General features: G+C 49.8%; 1 protein-coding gene across 4 annotated transcripts in view; it reads left to right on the top strand.

Annotated features, from left to right (window-relative positions):
• Nucleotides 1-18,337, top strand: part of ACAP2 (ArfGAP with coiled-coil, ankyrin repeat and PH domains 2) — a 1,585,345-nt gene that overhangs the window by 1,066,567 nt on the left and 500,441 nt on the right. For all 4 annotated transcript variants that reach the window (XM_069618585.1, XM_069618583.1, XM_069618582.1 and 1 more), the window contains one exon: nucleotides 2,692-2,900. In XM_069618585.1, coding sequence (XP_069474686.1) covers nucleotides 2,692-2,900 — 209 coding nt within the window. The remainder of the gene's footprint in view (nucleotides 1-2,691; nucleotides 2,901-18,337) is intronic.

Genomic DNA, 18,337 nt, shown 5'->3' with positions numbered 1-18,337 from the left:
CGAGAACAATAGTTACAGGTAAGTAACTTAAACCTTCCCTGGAGACCAGTTCCATGTGGGTTTATAGTGAATAAGTCGAATTCAAAAAAGTCGAATGCGAAAATTTCTAAAAAAACAAACATTTTGAATGTTTTTTTTAAAAAGAATTTTAATGGTGGGCTCATAGCCCCCTGTTTATTTGTACTAGCTAAAGCCAAAAAAACATACAAATAAATAAAACACATTCAAGTTTTTTTTCAACATTTTATTTTTTCCGACATTTTTAGATTCGACTTTTTGCATTCGACATTATGACTGGCTACCCTCCAGGTGCAATGCAGAGTAAGGTAAGGCAGTTCTGAAAACCTTTTTGCTTCGTCCTAGATATGAGGCAGGTGGTCACGGCTCCACCCTATGGTCTTGATCGGTGGAATCACCCACAAGGATGGAGAAAAGGGGACGGGACGTATGAGTAATTAAAGTTATTCACTGTAGTGACTAGAGTACTCATAGTCACCTTTTCCCTATGCGTCCCAACCCCCCTTTCCCCTGCTTGTATGCCAAGGACTAATATGTAATGTGTAGCCAGGTATCTAAGCGTCGGATGTGTTCAAAGGGGACTGAGGTGAGGCACTGGAGGGCGGGGCCTAGGTGGGGCATTCCCACCCCTGAGGCCACGCCCTTGTGCTGTACTAAATTTAAAGGGGAAGTTCAATTTTTCACTGCCAAAGGTTCCGGTACCGTCCCCATGTTGGGGGACGCCAACAAGGATGGAGGAAAGGACTATGGACTAGGAGTGCTCTAGTCACTACAGTGAGTAACTTTAATTTCTTCTATGCTGTCTAGTTTCCGCTCTACTTTTGAAACCCACTTGCTGTCCTCCTGACCTTTCTCTTACCTTGGCCATTATATTGTTTATTCTTGTATTGTTTATTCTTGTAGCACTTTTTTTTACCAGCGCTTTCACGAAAGCGCTATATAATTGTTAATACAAATACAAACTTCTATCGGGAAAGTCGTTTCAATACTTTACAGGGACATTTGGAAAAACCAGGCAGTTGGTTGATGCAGTGTTGCAAGCTAAAGTCCTGTGGATACAGTTTTGCAAGCAGATTTTGTACCAGGCCTTGTATCGGAGGGAAAACTAAGTTTCTAAAGCATTGTCTCTCAGCAGAGAGTTTCTCTGAAGAGTATACGGTGTTTAAATGTCCTCAAATACACAGACTATTCAGTAAACTGAAGAGTGTAGAAAGCTTACGTAGTATGTTTCTAATATTGAATTATCAAGCGGGGAAAATAGGAGATCACAGCTTGGGGCAGGGATGATGCAGAATTACAGGCTTCCAAGCTGGCAGCAATGCCAGTTAGACTTGTCCCTCTGCCTAAACCTAAAGCAGTATCGGGTGCTTTTAGGGTAACAGAAAATCAATCCCTCTTTTACTTGCAAGCCTCAGGTGCATACCTTTACTGACGAACCAGGGGGAGAATGGAGCGCTGTATAAAGCACACAGCCCCAGTTTCTCAGCGTGGGGAGCAGCGGGCTCAGACTTGTAGAGGTCTGGAGACTGGTGAGCAGTTCCAGGAGCAGAAGCTGGAGAGACGTAAGATTGTAGATGTGACAGCAGTGTTGAGCTCAACAAGGTGGTGAGAACCAAGCCGGTGGTGAAGGAGGAGGCGAGGATCAGAGGATGAGTGGACAGCAGGTGGTAGGAAGTTGAATGCAGGTGTTAATAACAAAGATAAACAACTTGGGTGGTGCTGATAATTAAATGATAATGGAGGAGGCGATAATGTCACAGGAGAATAGCGTCAGGATCCCGGCTTAAAGAGAATTTGGTAGAAGACCGGGTGCAAGAGGAGGTGGAAATGCCCCCGCAGCTAGTTGAGACAGAGAAGAGTTTGACAGATTTAAACCTGCAAAGGCATATAGGGAGGCGGGAGACTAACCTCCTCTGATACGTTGGGACTGGGACACTTGTTTCCAGAAGCTGGAAAGTCCTAGAGAGACATTTTGAGACAGCCATCCTGATTGTTACTTTTGGGAAAATCCTATTTTGCATTTAGCTTGATCCTTTCTTGTATATATTCCTCAAGTACAGTTGTAGATTGTTTGTGCATGGTGTCCTTGTAGATTGCAGGCGGCCTGAGTGACACATTCTAGAAATTGACTGTCAAGCATTATAATGGAGTATTGAAGGAGACCGATAATTTATGTATATACTAAACATTTTCAAATTAGTTCACTCATCCGAGTGTTTTATCAGCCACGTAATGAATATGCAGTAACATCTATTGCATCTGCATCTCCTTGCATACATGGGTCCTGGAATGCGAAGACCATGACATTTCCTGGTAGAGTTTAACGTCAGAAGACTGCAGAGTATAACATATTAAAGAGCATTTTTGTTTTTTTTAGGAATGCTGTTATTTCCGATTCTGTTGAGAACTGGGAATTGGTTTTCTCCATTATAAATACACATTGAAAGAATAGTTGAATCCAAATCTTGAATATAGGCTTGCAACAAGAACATTAAACTAGTCTGACCTATCATGTTGATTATTTCACTTGCACAAGTCAGTTCTTCCTGATATTGAAATTTTACCTTTATCCCTTCTTTTCTGCATCTGGTTTCTCGCTTGCAAGTGAAATTAGCGTTTCAGGTGTACCATGCAGTCATAATTATGGGGAGTCTGTGTCCTCCTTTATTTTAGAAACCTGAAAAGAAACCCTCTCCTTCATTGGGAATCCTGGAAACTGGCAGTGAGGTGAAAGAGAAGTTAGTGAAAGGTGAAAGCGCACTACAGCGGGTTCAATGTATTCCCGGCAATGCTGTATGCTGTGATTGTGGTCTGGCAGAGCCACGGTGGGCTAGCATCAACCTCGGAATCATCCTTTGCATAGAGTGTTCTGGAATACACAGGTAGGTGTCATTTTGCCGCAACACAATGTCAAAAGCCCTTGATAATTATGCTTTATGAAAGTAACTAAAAACGTGTGTTGATCAGGTTCACCCTTGCCTCAGGAGCACTACTTTTATTTTAGTCCTGGGCTGTCCTTTAACAATCCAATGGCTTCTGAGAGATGTCATCTTGCTTTGCTTCAATGTAACGGATTGAACTAAATTGTCTATAAAAATGGATTTGTTAACGACAATTCAAGAACTTGAAGACTGGGCTTCCAATGACATGAAGAAATACAGTTGATGTTCTTTTGTATAATGCTGTTGAGACCAAAGTCCTGCAAAATGTTTGCCAATAATAGATGGGTCATTAACCAATTCTGCACCATCAGTAGTCGGATGTAATGCAGATGTTTTTTTAAAAAAAATGAAACCCACCCCTATTGCATGACATAAAGTTCTTATTGCTTTACAGTACTGTTGATTTGCTTTGTATGCACAAATTACCCTTCATTGAAGTCTTCTGTTAGTGCATCAGAACAGAAATTGGTCGCTGGCTATCCTCTACTCAGAACATGTATCAAAGATTTGACACATTTCTCAGGTAGTGGTTGCTGGGACCCCATTCTGATATAATCAATCAATTGAGCTAAAACAGGCCCGTTACTGAAATTGTGCAGTGTGGTAAGCAAGACATAGGAGACAGACAAGAAGACATATACATAGTTCATCAAGTTTTATTAAAGAAAAGAAAGCCTCAATTATCCCTATAGCTAAGATGATTGGTTTCCATAACTCCAATGCCCAACTTCAGTTATAAACCTGTTTTTGCTGGCCAGGATGTCTCACAAAAATACTGTCCTCCGTCCAAACATATTCTATCCTGTGCTCTAGCCCTACCACTAAAGAACTGAAAAACATACACTTTTTGTAAGTAAGATTGCTCTCACTCTACTTCTGGTGGCTGGTTTCTGGTCCCCTATCAATTAAGTGTTTGGTCCTATCTCAGGCTTATCGCCTACTGATGCAATTCTAAACTGAGATAGTCATTGTGTAACCTCTGTATTGTGTTGGGTTCTGCTCCCTGCTGCTAGCAGAGACATGCAGGGTGTCATATTTACACTCTCCCAGACTCTGCCCCCAGCCGCGTTCAGAAATGTGCTTCCTGCTCCACTCAGTGATAGGTATTATATTATATCTGTATGGTGTTGGGCACTGCCCCCAACTGCACTTAGGGATGAGCATTGTGTAACATTGATATCATGTTGGGGTTTGCTCCACGAGATGGATTGTTGGGGAAGGAAATGTATCACACTTGGATGGATGCTCATACGTCCGTCCCCTTTCCTCCATCGTTGCGGGCGTCTCCCATCATGGGGACGGTACCGGAAACTCTGGTAGCCAAAAAATTGTGCTTCCCCTTTAAATTTAGTACATTGTGCAGGGGCATGGCCTCGAGTGTGGGAACGCCCCGCCGAGGCCCTGCCCTCCGGCACCTCACCTCAGTCCCTTTTTCCGCACAGACTGTGTCAGACCTGGCAGCCAGCGCTGAGATTGTTTTAACTTTCTACTTGCTTCCCATCTTTGTTGTTTAATCTTATATAACCTCCCTTTGGTGCCTTGCCTCTCCTGGCACATATCGGCTGCAGGAAGATTTACGAGATGTTTCGTACGACCGCTTTTTCCCAGCTTCGGACCCTCACACTTAATATACCACAAAAACCACCATCGGGAAAAATAAACATTCTCCAGCATGATGGGGTCTGGCATGGATTCACATGCTCATGAATATTCCCAGTCATCAGGCTGGGAATCCTCGGTAAAGAAAAAATCAGTTTCAGTTTCGTTTCTGAACTGTCTTTCTCCTAATAACCAATCACTGATCTCTGGGTCATGCTGCTCCCTGTCAATGACTGCCCTCTACCCAAGCCCCTCCTCTGGCAGCCGTCTTCAGATTTTTACCGCACGTTCAAGTGTTGGGAGTCCACGTGCTATAGCTCTCGAGCTTTTACTGCGTTTTGCGATTTATTTTTTTTTCAAAGAGTTTAATCTAATTTTTTCGGTCAATCGAGCCTCAAGCTCCACCGTTTCTACTTCCGATCAACGGGGACCCATTTCGGAATTTCCTACGCCCCTCAAGGGTGATGTTTTCGTCGAGTTTCGCTTCTTGGAGGATTCCAGAAGATCTTTGAGGCCTACCCCGCATGGAGATGGCCCAGTACAAAGAAAACCTGACGCCCGGATCCAAGCTGTTCAGGAGCTGCCCTGGATGTGGATTGCAGAATGTCTTCAAGGAGGATGAGCATTCCAGATGTCTCTACTGCCTTCACGAAGACAAAACACACGTGGAGAACGACTGTGCGTTTTGCAAGAACATTTCAGAACGGACCATGAGGTATCGGTTTGTCCGGCTCACCAACTGGCTGGAAGGGAAGAGCCCAGCGGTAGGTGAGAAGAAGAGGTCGGAGCGGTCTTCTAAGACCTTTGAGGGCGCTCCGGTAACGGGGGCCCAACATAAGGCAAAGCACCGCGAGTCTGCGGGCACCAGGAGCGCCGATTGGTCGGGCTCTTCGGCTGCCAGGCAGGGCACAGACGCCATCAACCACAAGCCAATGCTCCGGCTTGGGGAAGAGAAAATCGGAGAACCCGTGTAAGCTTCGGGAGAAGCCCTGGTTGATCCCGACGGAGATAGCCGAGGGGGAGCGAGGCGGCGACCCTCCCCCCAAGGTGAAGGCCTCAGGCACACCCAAAGTAGTCAAGGCCTTGATTCACCTGGCTAAGGCCTCTATCGAAGGAGTCGCGGTGGCCCTGGCGAAGCCTGTGGAGGCTATCCCAGTGGAGGTGACCTCAGGGCCTAGAGTTTCCCTGCCACCACAAAGGGAATCATCTTTTCAGCCCATCGATAAGACCAGGTGAAACCCCGGGTGGAAAAAGAGGGGAGGGCCCGGTGGCCATCACGGACACCGATGCAGCCTCTGAGGAGGAGCTGGCTGGAGTCGCGAAGATCCTGAACAAGAAGTTCGAGGAAGGTCCGGTCCCACGGGAGGGATCCCGACGAGGCGGACGAGGAAAGCGACGGTGGTGCAGACGAGGAGCCCGTGGAGTCGGAGGATTCCAATCACAGGCCATCACTCCCATCGCAGCCGGTACCTGGGCCACAAGACAACTTAGGAACGATCTTGATGGCGATCCAGGCCTTGTGTATGGAGATAAGGTCAAGGTTGCCCTTACCACCAACGGACGATCCTGCGGAGCCTGGACCCATCGGGAAGTCCTCCAAGCAAGCAGAGGAGAATTCACCCCCCACCCAGCCAGCCTTCACGGCCTTCTCCACCTTCATCGCCCTCGCCTGATCCGAGGGATGACATGGGGACGGAGACGGCTACGACGGGGACGGTGGTGACGACGGGATGGTCCTTCCATCACCACCTCTTCGGGCCTCCCCGCCCGACGAAATTGGCTCCTTCCACGCCATGATCGCCAGGGCATCCGAGCTCTTTCAGCTCTGCCCCGAGGAACAGAAGGAAGGTTTCCTCGATCAACGGCGTGAGGCCAAGAGGAAGACGGTCCTCTCGATTCCTTTACTCGACGACATCTGGGACAAGGGGCTATCGCTCCTGAAGAACCCGTCCACGATCCCGTCAGAGACCGGTACGAGAAGAAGTACCGGGTCCCGGATTCCGCCCCATGTGCCTTAGGGCGCAGCCGACCCCGGATTCGGTCGTCTCTGCGGCAGCCAAGAAGAAAGCGGCGGGGGCGATGGCTTCAACTTCTACCTCCCTGCCGGACGGCGAGTGGTAGAAACTGGATGCAATGGGACGACGGGGTCATCTCGTCGGCGGTGACGATGATTAAAGCAGGCAACGCCCTCGCGATTGTGGCTCGCTACTATAGGGAGCTGTGGTTTAAGATCGCTCCCCTGCTGGACTTCTTCCTGGATGACAAGAGGGGTGAGGCCCTGGAGATCCTACAGGAAGGTGAGGTGGTGTCGGGCCACGCCATAACGGTGGTCACGGACATTGCTGACACCGGTTTTCGCCAGATGGGCAACAGCGTTTGCCTTCGTCGGCATGGTCAAGACAACCGATTTCTGCCAAGACGTGCAGACCAGGGTTCTGGATATGCCCTTCGACGGGAACAATCTGTTTGGCAAGACTGTGGATGAGTCACTGCAGGCCATCAAGGCCGACACGGAGACGGCTCGGGCCTTGGGGGTTCTGCAACGACGACGGCCTCCCTTTCGGAACTCCGGAGGCAAGAAAGGTGCCTCCAAAGGATTCGGCGGCGGCTCCTCGACATACCGCCAGGCGGCTCGCTCCTCGTCGCAGGAGGCCTACAGAGGACACGGCAAGTCAGGAGGATATCGTCGTTGCCAAGGAGGCCGGCTGGCGAAGTTCGTCAGCATGTGGGAGTCCATCTCCACCGACCAATGCATGCTGGATGCCCTGGCCCGCGGACACACTCTCGTTTCTAAAGAAGTGCCCCCGCGTTCCACCCGTGGTCCGGAAGGAAAACCACGTCCCTCAACTGCTGCTGGAAGTAAGGGTGATGCTGAGGAAAGGAGCCATCGAGCTCGTCCCAAAGAGGCTCTGGGGCTCCGGAGTGTACTCACGATACTTCCTCGTAAGAAAGAAGACCGGCGGCTGGCGATTCATTGTGGACCTTCGTCGTCTAAACAAGTACATCGAGTCCCAGAAGGGATCCATGTCTACCCCTACCTGGACGATTGGCTCACCCAAGCAAAGACAAGAGAAATTGCCGTCGGGCACACTGCGAAGACCGTCCAACTGCTGACGGAGCTAGGATTCTCGACCAACTTCGCGAAATCCCACTTAGTGCAATCGCAAGTCGCCCTGTTCCTGGGAGCCAGGCTTGACACAGTGGCGCGATTGGCCTCTCCGTCGGAGGAAAAGACGAAGGCCATCCTGGGCAAGGTGCAACGGTTGTCGACCGTGGCCAGGGTGAGGTCCATCAAGTCCCTGCTTGGCTTGATGTCCTTGTGCATCTACCTCGTGCGCCTGTGCAGGTTGCGGATAAGTCCACTACAAGAGTTCCTCGACAGCATTTGGGTGCAGGCGACGGTCAGCTTCGAAGACAGGATCTCACTCAACGAGACCTTCCGCCAAGCGATCCGGTGGTGGGGCACCCGCGCACATCTGGCGACGGGTATGGGCTTCCAGACCCCGGCACAACAGGAGACGGTGATGACGGACGCCTTATTGACGGGATGGGGGGCGCACACCGGAGATCTACACGCAAGAGGCCTTTGGCTCCCGGAGGAGAGGTCACTACACATCAATGTCCTGGAGCTCTGCGCCGTGTTCTGGGCCCTCAGGTCGTTCCTCCCGTCCCTCAAGGGCAAGGTGGTAAGGATCTTCACCGACAACACCACCACAATGTTCTACATCCGGAAGCAGGGAGGCACCAGATCCCCAGCCCTATCCAAGGAAGCCCAGGATCTGTGGCACTGGGCCGTCGCCCAAGGGATGTTTCTGGTACCCTTCCATCTGGCAGGGATAAAGAACACCATTGCCGACTCACTCAGCAGGGAGCTGCGCTCGTGCCACGAGTGGGAACTGCGTCAGGATCAAGTGGATCTACTTTTCCAACGATGGGGCAATCCCCAGATCGACCTATTTGCGACGGCAGAGAACACCAAGTGCTGGAGGTTCGCCAGCAGGTTTCCCCAGCCGGGGAGCAGGGGCGATGCCTTCTCATTCCCCTGGGACGGCCTGTTCCTGTATGCGTTCCCACTGTTGCCGTTGCTGCTGCGACTCATCAACCAACTCACACGGTCCCCGTGCAGGATGATCCTCGTCGCACCGGCGTGGCCGAGGGAGATCTGGTTCCCGGACCTTCTGGACATGTCAGCGTCCCCCCCCCCAGTCAAACTGCCGACGGACGCGGACCTCATCACCAGAGAAGGAGGCGCCATCCTCCATCACGACCCGGGGTCGCTGAACTTGCAGGCCTGGCACCAGCAGCGCTAGAGTTTGGAGGGTACGATATCCCGGCGGACTGCAAGGAGGTGCTTGCAAAGGCCAGGGCGTCCTCAACTCTCAAGTGCTATGGACACAAATGAGGTTCTCTGTCTGGTGCCGTGCACAGATTAACCCTCTACTGACTACGGCCCCTCAAGTGCTGCCGTACCTTCGGTCGCTGGCCAAGGCGGGGCTAGCTCATGCCTCCATCAAGATACATCTGGCGGCGATTTCCCGCTACACCAGGGCGCCGGAGCGATCATCTCTGTGGTCTCATCGCCTGGTGAAGGAAGCTCAATGTGGTGCTGGGCAGGGTCATGGGGCTGCCATTCGAACATCTGCATTAGGCACCGTTGAAGTTGCCATCGTGGGAGACAGCGTTTCTTGTGGCCATCACCTACGCACGATGAGTGGGAGAGATCCAGGCCCTCTCCTGCAGACCACCCTACCTGACATTCCACGAGACGAGGGTGGTGCTGAGGACGCACCCTTCCTTCATGCCCAAGGTGCCGTCGGACTTCCATCTCAACAAGCCTTTGGTATTACCTTTTTTCTTTTCGTCGCCGGCAGAGAGGACTTTGCACTTGCTGGATGTGGCTAGAGCGCTGACGTTCTACGTGGACCGCACAAAGAGTTTTTGGAAGACAACACAGCTGTTTGTGAACTTTGGGAGTGTGAACCAAGGGAAGGCCCTCTTCAAAGGCTTCCATTTCCAGGTGGCTCTCTGGCTGCATCATGCACAGTCATCAGTTGGCAAACCGACCGTTGCCCGTCCGTCCGAGAGCCCATTCGACCAGAGCCATCGCTGCTACCACAGCTTTCTTGTCTGGTGTGCCCCTGCTGGACATCTGCAGGGCTGCTACTGCTGCGCAACCTGTTCGCCTGAAGGTGGGCCTGGTGAGGGGGGTAAGAGATGCTTAATGTAGAGTTGTATGTAAATGCTGAATGTTGAGCCTTGCCACCTCCCGTGGTTGTGCATGTGTACTTCTATGTATGCTTGTATTCATGAGCATGTGAATCCATTCCAGACCCCATGCTGGAGAAGGAACAAGTTACTTACCTGTAACTGTTGTTCTCCAGCATGGGTCTGGCATGGATTCACATGCAAACCCTCCCTCCTACCCCTCTGCAGCTCTTCTCTTGGTCCTACTGCCATTTTATGTGCTACCAAATCTGAAGATGGCTGCCAGAGGAGGGGCTTAGGTAGAGGGCAGTCATTGGCTGGGGGCAGTATGACTCAGAGACCAGTGATTGGTTATTAGGAGAAAGACAGTTCAGAAACGAAACTGAAACAGATTTTTTCTTTACCGAGGATTCCCAGCCTGACGGGGAATATTCATGGTCATGTGAATCCATGCCAGACCCATGCTGGAGAACAGTTACAGGTTAGTAACTTGTTCCGTCCTGTCTTCCTGCAGCCTTCTGCTAGTCTTCACGCCCACTATTTTTAGAAGTGGATTTTTTTTGCCAGGGGGCCTCTCCCGTTCCCTCGTCTTTCTTGCCTTTTGTGCCAATGGGTTCCATCCTCTTCACATGGTCTTCTCCGGAAGGGCTTATGGATGTTTACCCTTCGTTCCACCCCTTTTCCACCTACTTCAAGTGTTTATTTTATTTATTAACCCAAGGAATGTCTGTGCTCTTCTTGTATGTCCTTTCACTTGGGTGCTGTTTAATTGGGCTCTCTCTTCTGCCCAGTGCTTGTGAGTCCCTGTTTCATGCACAGGTGCCTGTTTAGCCTCCTTTGTCTGTGGGCTACTACTAAAACCCACATCCTTGGTGTTTACTCTTCCCAAGGTCCGTATTTTTAACCAATTACTACTACCACTGGGGCTTCGAGCCTGTTCAGCACTCCTTTACCCACGCTGCCTTTTTACTTCATGTCCAACAGGGTTACTGGTTATTGCTGCTTGTGGAGTGGGGGTAGGGGATGGGGACATTTATGGCGCACAGCAACTCCTGTAATGTTAATTATTTATGGGCTGATGTTACTTGTTTTTGTAATATTGTTGCAGCTTAATCTTGCAAATAATCCCCCCTTTTTTTATATTGGTGTCCCTCACCCCGAGGTAGTACGTTTTTTTTTTTCAATTTTTTTTTCCAATGTGCTCTCCTTGCGGCACAGCTTACCTTGCAATGGCTGACCAATCTTCACATTTCAGACTGAACTGCATCAAATTGCTCAATGAAAACGACCTGTAACTGACTTACACCAGGACTACCCTATCGACCAATCTGTAACTGAACGCTTACTAACATATACTGTGTATACATATCTATGTACAAATATCTGTGAATATAACCCTGCATATTACCCTCTGTACAAACCTTTTAGGGTAACTATGCTTCTTGCTGTCAATGTATTTTGTATTTACTTGTAATGTGTAACTGTAATTTGTAAGTTTAGAGTATTCTTGTATTTTCACCCGGATACCCTCGGGTCTGGCGTGCACTATATATAAAATAAATAAAAGAAATAAACTGCATGCAGGGAATCCTTGCAGGCTCTCGGGAACGTAACCACGCTCTTCTGGTCTTGCGCCCCCCTGCACCAGCCGTTCTATCCCCCATCCAGCGGGATCCGCGCTCGGCGCCGCATCTGGCGTCTAATGTTTGGGAAGTGGTGATATTCTACTTGCCATTCATACTTCTCCCTCGCGCCCTGCCGACACGTTGCAGTCCAGGGCCTCGCTGACTACTTCAGGTGTAGCGCTTCACGACCGTGGGATGGGTGCGTTTGATTCCACCTCACAGCCCGGCTGTGTTGCCTTGTGGCTGGTTGCCGGCACTGCCACTCTGGAGAACTCCTTTTGTGAAGTCCTTCTGTTTGCCACCCTTGGTTCTCTGTTTTCCTCTGACAGCAGGTTAGTGGTGGTATCACTTAAGCGATTCCTCCAGTCTCCACGACGCTTCTGCTCCATACCACTTCTGTCACTATGTCTGCTGCTTCTACTACGGTCACTGTTTCTTCCTTGTTTAAGACCTCTACTACCACATCCACTTCCACTTCCAACGAACCCTGAACTCCGACCTTCTCTTTTGATGTCGGACCTGCAAGTATATACAAATAAGGGACTGTTCTGTTTTGGAGGTAATTTTTTTCTTCCCTCTAGAGGTAATCTCCTCATCCTAGTAGCTTGAGAGGGTGGGTTTACCTTACAATAATGCATATACCCATATGGTATATTTGGATTTAACTTGTAAGGTGTGGTGCAAAGTAGTATTAATTTTCTGGGCTTTGGTGTGGGAATTAGGTTTTCTTTACTTAATTTTGGGAAAAGATCATCTGATTCGTCACACGTGGACACAAACCATTAGCATTTTATAGTGGAATATTAGATCCAGTAATGAGGCCATTAACCATGTGAACAAGCATTGGCTGCAGCAGCCTTTGCACTTGAGAAGTCAGCCAGCATAACAATGGGCTGTCAATTCACGATATGCCTTGAGCATGCTGTATGTGCCATTCTTGAAAATCCCAAAAGTAAATTAACTACCCAGAGAGCATCAGACTACCAGGTAATTGTATCAAAATCATTGATCAAAATTGTCAGGTGTCTAGTGGTAAACCCAGACAGATTCATGGCAGAACCAGTGAATTGGAGAGATTATGTGCATGATTTTACCAACTGCACTGAATACCATGATGAGATACCCCATGTAAAAGAAAATGCCCTAGGAGGGGGGGGGATAATTCTCTTAATTGACGGGTCATCGTCAATAGGCCAGAGCACGGGCGAAATATAGAAATATAGTGGCACAGCAGTGGTGAAGGCAGGAGAGAATGACAGCTTTGAGACAGTGACCAGTGCAAAATCGCCAGCACGTTTCTAAGCTCAAGCAGCAGAGTTGTTAGCAGTGATGTTGATGCTTGAAGCACATGAAGATGAGGCGGCACCGGTGTATTCCGACTCTGCCTACATGATGTCAACAGTACACGCAGGACTGTCACGATGGAAAAGGAGGGGCTGCCTGCGTGCAGACGGAACACTTGTAAAGCATGCACCATTTTTAGACAAGCTCATAGAAACACTTGCGCATCCATCACTGTGGTGAAGTGTGCACCGTACACCAGAGGTGTGGATTTGATTTCCTGCGGCAACAAGGCCATCTATCTTTAAGCAATAAGAGCTGCTTATTTTCAAGAAGTACCTGACATCGCGACTGCACCGAACCAATATACACAATGCACACAATATGGTGATGATGGAAGGATTTAATACATTCTCCAGCATTGGATCTTTCATGGATTCACATGCTTAGAATATTCCCCGTCGTCGGACTGGGAACCCTCGGTACACATATATAGTCGTTTCCTAAAGGAAAAAACTTCCGACACTTGTGTGTCCTATCCACATCTACGTCCTCCCCGGGGACGTCCACGCACGCCCCATAGGACGTAATGGTATATAAGCCCCGCCCCCGCGGGTCCCGTCAGATTTCAACCATCTCCAAAGATAGTGGGATCTCCTCGCGTAGTCTCTACTGCTAGATTTTTCGAATTGTTGAAACTCCTGTGAGTTTGTTAATTTTTATCGGAATGTCGGGTAAACCTCTTTTTTGCCCGTGTGCCACGTGCGGATTGAAGAAGGTTTATGAGGGGGCGGCCATTTAGACTGTATTTATTGCCTCCACCCTCACCACTCGGCAGACCAGTGTGAAATATGTAAAGGTTTTTCCCAGAAAACCCTGAAGGATCGAAACCGCCGGCTGGTACCCTGGTTAAATGACGGTGCGGGAGCGTACCCTCAGTCAGAGGTGGGCTCGGTGCGCAGTGTGGCCTCCGCGAAAACATCAGGAGCCCCTCGACGCTCAACCTCGTCGGAACCCCCAGCTAAGAAGTCACGACCTGTGGAAAAGGACGTTCCACGAAGTCACTCTTCTAAGGACTCTTCTAAAGACTCTGCAAGAAAGACATCTTCGTCCACTTCGTCGAAGAAAGGAAAGGAGAGGCCTAAATCCTCCTCGGGCGATCAACACAGATCAGCCACGAGTAGAGATTCGGATAAATGCAGGGAGAGCGCTGTGAAGGCGGGACCGCCTAAACCACCTGCAGGCCCAACGTCGACGACGACGAACCAGTCGGTGTCTTCACTGCCGCTGACGCAGTCGATTTCACCCGTCATCAACCCAGCGACTACCTCGGCGACGATGTCCTCGTCGACGGAAGTTCTGGCCTGGAGACCGGAGGTATTCGATATGGGGTTGCCTGACACATTGCTACAGGAACAGGCAGCGTCAATTGCCTCGAAAGAAGACGGCTTCAGAATTGTGAGCCCGGAGGACCTCGGTCTACGACCCAGGTTTCCATCAGGAGCAACCTGCTCTCAGGTGTTTACCCAACCTCCAAGCTCTCAGGCGACCCTGTCCATGGAGGTACTGTCCTCCTTACACTCGCTGCTGAAATCGCTCGACGAAAGGCTTCCACCTGTACCGTCGACACCCCCCGTCGACGAGCCTGGCCCTTCACACCGCCCGACCAAATCGATCGGGGTTCCAACTACTCCAGCAGTCCAGGAGGAAGGTGAGCTTTCGGACTCCCTATCTGACCACGGGTCAGCGTCAGATATATCCCTCTCACCATCTAGGGATCCATCCTGGGTGTCGGATGTGGAAATGGAAACACCAAAGAGTCCCACTCACCCGTCACCACCGGACGATATAGGTTCCTTTCATTCTATGATGGAAAAAGCGTGCAAGGAGTTTGGCCTGGTCCAACAGGAGGAGAAAAAGGACTGTTTTCTTTTTGACCATATGGGCAAGAGTAGACGCTCAATATTCTCAATACCCATTCTAGACCATGTCTGGAAAGAAGGTGTCCAAACCATGCGTCACCCATTTTCTGAGCCGGCTGTCAAAGGCCGCATTGAAAAGAAATTTAAAGCACCAGACTCTACACCGAAGTGTCTTTCGGCTCAACCTACACCGGATTCGGTGGTGTCGTCGGCGGCGACGAGAAAAGCAAAGGCCCAGCATAAATGCTCTACCCCTCCAGATAATGAGGCGAGGCGCCAAGACGTGTTTGGTAAGAAGGTTCTTTCTGTGGGGGCCTCAACGGTGAAAGCAGCTAACTCCCTGGCGATTGTGGCCAGATATGACAGGGAGATGTGGCACAGACTGGCACCTATCCTGGACCACCTTCCGGAAGAACATAGAAGAACGGCGATGTCCCTGGTTCGAGAAGGCGAAGAGGCATCGAATCATGCTATTAACATAGCGGTGGACCTGGCAGATTCGGGTTTTAAACAAATAAATAACGGAGTTGTTCTAAGACGCCAGGCTTGGCTTAAGTGCACCAACTTCAGACCCGAAGTACAGTATAAAGTTTTGGACATGCCATTCGAAGGTGATCTTCTTTTCGGAGAAAAGGTGGACGAGGCCTTGAAGGGCATGAAGGAGGACTCAGATACAGCACGCTCATTGGGTTCTCTCCAGAGTGGTAAGCCCTTTCGTTCTTTTCGTCCCTTTAGAGGAGCATCTGGAAACGCAAGATTCTCAGCTACCAGGGATAGATCTTTTGGTAGATCAGCGTATCCTTCCCAAGGATATAGACGCGCCTCGCAGACCTCAAGCCGGCACAGAAACTTTCAGTCTTCCAAGAGACGACCAACTTATTCGTCGTCGACGAGCAAACAAAGACCAGCAATGACGGGAAGCGTGCCGTTCTGGGAGGAAGAGTTTCAAGCTGCATCGAGGAATGGGAGACCATCACAACAGATCAGTGGGTTTTGGACACTGTGAGGTACGGACATTCCCTACTGTTCAAATGCAAACCTCCAAAATGTCCACCAATACACCTATCCCAGCCACATCTAAACATCTTGCGGCAGGAAGTAACACTCATGTTACAGAAAGGCGCCATCGAATTAGTCCCTGCATCGCAGAAAGGCCTAGGGGTATACTCACGGTGTTTTGTGATAAAGAAGCCAAACGGAAAATGGCGCCCTATTCTCGACCTGCGAGACCTCAACAAGACCCTACAGAGTCAAAAATTCAAAATGCTTACACTGCAGGAGGTGATCAGATCCGTCCAAAGGGACGATTTTTTGGCGTCACTAGATCTACAGGACGCGTACTTCCACATTCCGGTGTGTCAAAAACACAGGAGGTTTCTGAGGTTCATGGTAGGTCAGACACACTACCAATTTGCAGTGCTCCCATTTGGTCTAAAGTCCTCCCCAAGAACGTTTACAAAATGTTTGGCACCTGTGGCAGCCTGGCTGCGAAAGGGAGGGCATCATGTATACCCGTACCTCGACGACTGGCTTGTGAGGGGATCCTCCCCAGCGTCGACCAACGACAGCGTACATGCCACCTTACAACTTCTGCAACGACTGGGGTTCGCAGTGAACTTCGAAAAGTCTTCTCTAAAGCCCTCAAAGAGCTTGAAGTTCTTGGGAGCTCAGTTCAAAACCCACTCGGGAATAGTGAAACCGTCCCTAGACAGAATATTCAAGATCGAACAACTGACGAGTCAACTTCGCCTACAGAGCACATTTTCCGTGAGAAAATATGTGGCAATCCTGGGTTCCATGGCTTCGTGCATCCACCTAGTGGCAAACTGCCGATTGTTCATGAGGCCTCTACAGGAGTTCCTGTCGGACAGATGGAAGCAGGCCACGGGCCGGTGGTCGGACAGGATAACCGTCGACGACGAGGGTGTCATCAGATCCCTCCAATGGTGGAAAATCTTTCACAACCTGGACAGAGGAGTTCCTCTACAAGAGCCGGAATTTCAGAACACCATCATCACGGACGCCTCCCTGATGAGCTGGGGAGCACACATGAACGATCATCAAACCCAGGGCAGATGGTCTTCGACCGAATCGCACCTACACATCAACGTGCTGGAACTGAGGGCAGTGAGATGGGCCTTGAAATCATTCCTTCCACATATCAAAGGATCAAAAGTAAGAGTGCTGACAGACAACACGACAGCTATGTTCTACTTGATAAAGCAAGGCAGCACCAGATCCAGGACCCTTTCGGCGGAAGCTCAAAAGATCTGGCACTGGGCGTTGAAACACAACATATCCTTAGTGGCTTACCATCTCCCGGGGGTGAAGAATGTGCAAGCGGATTCCCTGTGCAGGACAATGGCTCAAATACACGAGTGGGAGCTGGACACCGGTCAGCTTCAAATAATCTTCGAAAGGTGGGGGACCCCCTCAATAGACCTCTTCCCAACGAAAGAAAACAGGAAATGCGAACAGTTCGCGAGCAGATGGCCTCAAAAAGGATCCCTGGGGGAAGCATTCTCGTTCCCTTGGACGGACAAATTCCTGTACGCTTTCCCTCCGTTCCCCCTTATACGGAGGACAATCCAGGGGATTCGCAGGTACAAATGCCGGGTCATTCTAGTGGCACCGTATTGGCCGAGACAACCATGGTTTTCCGACCTCCTACATCTGTCGTTGGAACAGCCTATAACTCTCCAGAAAGTGCCGAACCTACTGTCCAGGGACAAGGGAACGGTGTGGCACCACAATCTGGACAGCCTCAACTTAACAGCATGGCGCCTGACTTTTCAGAGTTTGGCAGCTTGAAAGTCTCGTCGGATTGCCGGAGAATTCTGCAGGCGGCGAGGGCCCCTTCGACTAACAAATCATACATATGCAAATGGCCAAGGTTCTGTACGTAGTGTCAAACACAGCACGAAATTCAGCCTTTAGAAGTAACCCTTGAACAAATTCTTCCGTATCTTCTTCACCTAGCTGAGAGTGGTCTGTCAACATCGTCCATCAAAGTGCACTTAGCGGCCATTTCAAGGTTTACGAGGAGGAGACAGTCTTCACCATTATTCAGTGACAGACTGGTGAAACATTTCATGAGGGGTCTCTTTAGAACTTTCCCCCCACGAAACGGTTCCCACCGTCGTGGAGTTTAAATGTGGTATTGGCGGCCTTAATAAAGCCTCCATTTGAGCCAATGTCCTCTTCATCCATGCAGTTCCTTTCTTGGAAACTGGCTTTCTTAATTGCCATTACATCGGCTAGAAGAATGTCGGAATTACAGGCATTGGTCATAGATCCTCCATATATGAGATTCTTTAAGGACAAAGTAATTTTATCAACTAACCCTACTTTCATCCCGAAAGTACCGACGGTCTATCACAAGCACTCGACCATTGCTCTCCCTACTTTCTTTGCGACACCGTCGTCAACGGCGGAAAAAGCTCTTCATACGCTCGATGTGAAAAGAGCGTTAAAGTTTTATCTGCAAAGAACGCAAGAACTCAGAACTACCAGACAGCTGTTCATTGCATATGGTCCGTCGACGAGAGGAAGGGCAATCTCCAAGCAAGGACTGGCCCGATGGGTCTCGTCGGCAATCGCTTTTAGTCAACTCCAAGGCCGGGAGACCCCTACAAGGGAACCCTAGAGCCCATTCGACGAGATCGACAGCCTCCTCAGCGGCGCTATGGGCAGGAATTCCCCTGACAGACATCTGCCAGGCGGCGGCGTGGTCTGTTCCACACAC

The sequence above is a fragment of the Ambystoma mexicanum genome, chromosome 10, assembly GCF_040938575.1.
Source record: "Ambystoma mexicanum isolate Mex_15411 chromosome 10, UKY_AmexF1_1, whole genome shotgun sequence".
Classification (NCBI taxonomy): domain Eukaryota; kingdom Metazoa; phylum Chordata; class Amphibia; order Caudata; family Ambystomatidae; genus Ambystoma; species Ambystoma mexicanum.
The sequence above is the reverse complement of the archived record's forward strand: the minus strand, read 5'-3'. Positions and strand labels throughout refer to the sequence as shown.